The sequence below is a fragment of the Dichomitus squalens genome (genome assembly GCF_000275845.1).
Source record: "Dichomitus squalens LYAD-421 SS1 unplaced genomic scaffold DICSQscaffold_28, whole genome shotgun sequence".
Classification (NCBI taxonomy): Eukaryota; Fungi; Basidiomycota; class Agaricomycetes; order Polyporales; family Polyporaceae; genus Dichomitus; species Dichomitus squalens.
Window position 1 is genome coordinate 309,590 of NW_006766910.1, and position 4,444 is coordinate 314,033.

General features: G+C 54.8%; 2 protein-coding genes across 2 annotated transcripts; both read right to left on the bottom strand.

Moving 5' to 3' along the window:
- Positions 1-92: 92 nt before the first annotated feature.
- Positions 93-2,378, bottom strand: DICSQDRAFT_181966 (uncharacterized protein; the record flags this gene model as incomplete). Its single annotated transcript, XM_007367786.1, has 5 exons — positions 93-518; positions 575-771; positions 828-1,842; positions 1,958-2,152; positions 2,211-2,378. The coding sequence occupies 5 exons, from the start codon at positions 2,376-2,378 to the stop codon at positions 93-95; spliced, it is 2,001 nt and encodes a 666-aa protein (XP_007367848.1).
- Positions 2,379-3,015: 637 nt separating this feature from the next.
- DICSQDRAFT_181967 (uncharacterized protein) lies at positions 3,016-4,357 on the bottom strand (the record flags this gene model as incomplete). The annotated part of the gene is made up of 3 exons (XM_007367787.1): positions 3,016-4,005; positions 4,055-4,254; positions 4,312-4,357. 3 exons carry the CDS (start codon positions 4,355-4,357, stop codon positions 3,196-3,198), a joined length of 1,056 nt encoding a protein of 351 aa, XP_007367849.1. The 3' UTR covers positions 3,016-3,195.
- Positions 4,358-4,444: the final 87 nt, after the last annotated feature.

Here is a 4,444-nt window from a genome sequence, read left to right on the forward strand (position 1 = left end):
AGTCTGGGGAGAAACATCCAGCTCCTCGTTATCATCGGAAAATCCATCTGACTCGGAATCGTCCGCGTCGCTGTCCATGAGATCCATCTCGTCTAGCAGGGGCCCATTGTCGTTGGAAGGAGCTGGTGTCTCGGATTCCAGAGGTGAGATAGCAGGCGTCGCCTTGACTTCCTTTGCGAGTACAGCGTAGCGCGCCTTAACCCCGACAACAGCTGAGAGAACAAGATGTCCAGAGGACTGTCAAACTGCAGCTTCTTGTTGAAGCTGACGGTCAGTCGGCCTTCGGTGACCGTCTCGCGTTTCTTGTCCCCACAGACGTACACCTCATCGTCGACACCGTGGAGGTCGAAGTAGGTGTAGAGGTAGTTGGCGATCGTGGGACGGTCGCAGTTCTGTACCTTCAGATACCGGACGGCAGCGTACAACAGCACGTGGAAGAACGACTCGAGTTCGTCCGCGACTCCAACGATCTTCAGACCGTATGAGAGCACAGCGACAGACATGAACTGCCAGGTGCCCTGGGTTCCATCAAGTCAGTCATCTGTCTATAGACATTTTGGGAATGAACACGTACCATGCGCTCTGGCTGGCGAGGCAACCTCGACGTTCCGGGCTCATGAACCGCTCTCGACAGCTCCCAGTCAGCCAGCAATCCAGACCACCTTAGCCAGTATTTGCCACGCATCTTGATCACCTTCGGATAGATCAGGATATTTCCAGGACTGACATCACGATGGACGAGTTTCGTGCGCTCGACAGCGCTCTTGTGGGCTACACAGATATTCTCAAAGTCAATCCCGAGTCACAACAAACATCCACCCACTTACCATGTAGACAGTCGTAGAAGATGCCGACCAGCTGACGATCATGCCTGAACTTGCTAAGGGGCATGGCAACCTCCTTCATCGCGACACGATAGTGCATGTGCAAACGTAGAGGGCAATCGGTGCGCCAATCTTCCCCTTCGTCGGAATCCCCGTCGGTGTTATGTGGTGGCGCTGGTGGGTCGCCGCACGATTCTTCAGCCCGTTTTCTCTTCAGAATCCCAGACCTCAAAGGCACGACCAGCGTATGCGAAGAAGCGGTACCTGAGGAGGAGGTCGGAGAGCGCAGTGGGTTCTTGCGTTCCCACCAGTCAGGGGTCGCCGTCGTCTGCTGCAGGATATCTCCATGACAAAGAAGCGTCGGCACGTATGAAACTTCTGCAGAGTTGAGCGAACCGAGCATCACGCCCTCCTGATCCATCTTCTCGTAGTTCGCACGCCACGCGTCCTTGAGCCACACAAACCGTATCGTCGCACAGTCAAGAGCGACGTAACCCCGTGTCCCACGTCCTGCTATGCCACAGGCCCGGAATTCAGGCTTGCACACGAGGAACTTGCGTGCCGACCGGTCGACTTTTGGAGGCGAATCCGAGTGATGCGCAGGAGTGGCGGTCGTTGCAGTCGCAGCTGCCTCGACCAGAGCCGGTACCTCCAGCCTATAACGCGGCCAGCCATCGACCAGAGACTTTTTGAACATCTCCCTGACGTACTTGAAATGTCCATCTGGGAGCTTCGGTCCCGAGATGACGCGTTCTGTCTCGTCGAAGTCACCCTCGACGTTGTCGGCAGTGGCATCCATCAGGGCGTACTCCGTTTGTCCAGGGTGCAGTCGGGTCGCGCTGGGGTCGAATCCGAGCTGCGTCATCGTACAGTTTCCGATACGCCACAGGATGTCGCAGAAGACTTCCCAGTTCTGGATATAGTCGAAGGCTCTCGTAACCACCGTACCAGAACGGTCCCAGAGGACGAAGCGGATCCGATTACCGAGAACGACGAGCGTGAAGAGAGCCACGCGCTGCTGGACAGCAAAAAATTAGCTCAGCGTGCGACATGATCTGCCCGCGGATGGCCCTGTGAGTCATAGTGGGAGTGCACATAGTCCCTTCGTTGTCGTCGAAGGGGTCCAAGGAGACATCGTCGCACTTGAATGCGACGGGTAGGACTTGATCAGCCCAACGCTGTCGACCATCGTCCTGGACGTCATCAACACGGTAGAAGGCCACATCGATCTTCTTCCTTTCGGGATCGATGGTGGCGGGATCCGGCCGGTCTCCGCACTCGGCCACCTTGAATCCTGGAGCAAGACCGTGGACATTGATAGCAGCGGCCTGACACCACAACAACTGTCAATGTTGTTAACCAACAGTACTGTCAGGAATAACTCACAAATGCGGCTCGAGCAGTCTCCTCCGACAGCTTCTCTGCGTCCTTGAGAGCGGCGAATGGATTATCATCCAACGTGGGTTTCGGCTTGACAGTGGCGATTTGTGTCGGTTGAGGAAATAACTCATCACAGAACTCGATGAGTTCCGCAGGGACTCCGTTATGGGCCATGTCGTCGGCAGATACGATACGCTGCTGTGGCAGGTGTCCTCGACCTTTTCTCCTTGAAAGGAGTAGTGTACTCGGAACCTGGTGCGAGCCTTAGAGAGAGAAGCTTCTGAGTTTACTGCAGCCGGTCAGTCACGATGGGCGAAACGGAGCAGCGACATGACTTACAAAGATGGAGAGAGCAGGGATTTTAGACTGGTGGTGGTTGATAGTAGGTACGCGTGCCCAAAGGCGATAGAGAATGCTGAGCGCAATGCTCCGAGTCCTATAGAAGAGTGGCTTGTGCCCCAAGACCGACAAAGCAAAGTGATAGTGGCCGTCCGAGTTCAAGTTGTGATACCATTTTCGGCGACACAAGGCTCGCTTGCGCTCACAACCGGCGCTGAAACCACGGACGTTCATCGTTCGCAGAGGCACTTCATGTGTGGTCGCATTAGAGAAACATGGAGAGAATGAAGCAGACAGAAGGCTGCTGTAACCCGTAGCGGGCCAGTGAATACCAGCAGACGAGAGGTGATCCCCGTACTTCTAAGTTTACCTGTACTAAAACCAGCCTGATTGTAGGACAACTTGAAGCGCACACCACGAGTTCTGCAATCCACGAAATGGCTGATGCAATGCATAGTAGGATTCTAGTGGTGCAAAGTGTGGAACTAAGTAGCGGAAATGGAACAGAAGCATAACTCAAGGATCCGACAGATATACAGGTCAGTGCTAGTATGCAATCAGACACGGATGGTAGGGAGACGTAAGGGAAGCGAAACTCAAGAGTATAGTACATTCAGAGGACATACACCTCGTTGAAACGATCATCACCACTTCATGCCCGGGAGACACGCTTCTTCTCTGGGGTCTTGGGTATAGTACTGTTCGCGTGCGCGAACGGGAAGGGAGGCATCGTCACCATACCGTCCTCTCTGCTAATCTTCGGCTTTTTGTGCAGGTTACTGGCAAACGAAGCCGGGACCGTAGGGCCCTCCGGCCTCACAGGGGCCGCCCAATCTGAGGGGATACGATCAGGTGTCCTGTCACCTGACAGCCATTCCCGCTCGTACGCGATATCGTCGAGGAGATTCATCATCCGCGTGTGCTCGAGCACATACTCTGCGTACTTGTATTCCATCTCGGTGGGCTTTGAAAAGTCGACAAGTTCGTGCTTGCTGCGGTCTTCTCTATTGGTCATCTCTGAGCCATCACGCCGAGGCTTCCTCGCCTTCCCGAGGGGAACACCATCCGGGGGCAGGGCAGCGTTGTAGCGCAAAGCTTTCTCCTGATCCTGCCGACGCTTGTGTTTCGTGACAATGTAGTGGGCGCGGAACCACATCAGGAGCTTTGACAGGAGTTCATCTATGGGACTGTGGAACTCGAGGTCCTCGTCGTCGGAGAGTATGAGGGTGCCCCGCTTGATAGTATCGATTTTGACCTGCCCACAAGTGTAGGCGGAATCGGTGACGCCATACAAATCGAAGAAGGTGTCAATCCAGTTTCCCACGGCGTGCCCATCGAGGTTCGACCTGAGGTACCGAACCGCATAGTAGATGATGACGTAGAGGAAGCTCTCAAGTTCGTCGCAGATCTCTACGATCTTGGGGCGAGATAGGAGTGCGACTGAGAGGAACTGCCAAGTAATCTAGAGGCGCCGTCAGCTTCGACGTATGTAGGGATCCACGTAGACTTACAGTGCGCTCTGGCTGACGGGGTCTGGACGCGGTATTCTGCAAGGGCTTGGACATTTCCCAGTCAACGAGGATGCCCGTCCATTTCAAGGCACGGGTGCCATCTTCCTCTTTGGACACCTTGGGTAGTATGAGGATGTTGCCACCGCTGATGTCGCGATGCAACAGCTTAGTCTTCGGATTTGTCGCGGCTTTAGAATGAGCTTGTCGCGGAAGGACATGAGAGCGCGAACTCCGACCGCAAGCGACCCAGTACTCACCATAAACACAGTCGGAAACAACACATAAAAGCTGGCGACCGTTCATGAAATCAACCAGGGATCGAGCGACCTCCTTCTCCACCACGCGATAATGTTGATGGTGGCGGAGCGGGCAGTCATCGCGCCAGCCAGT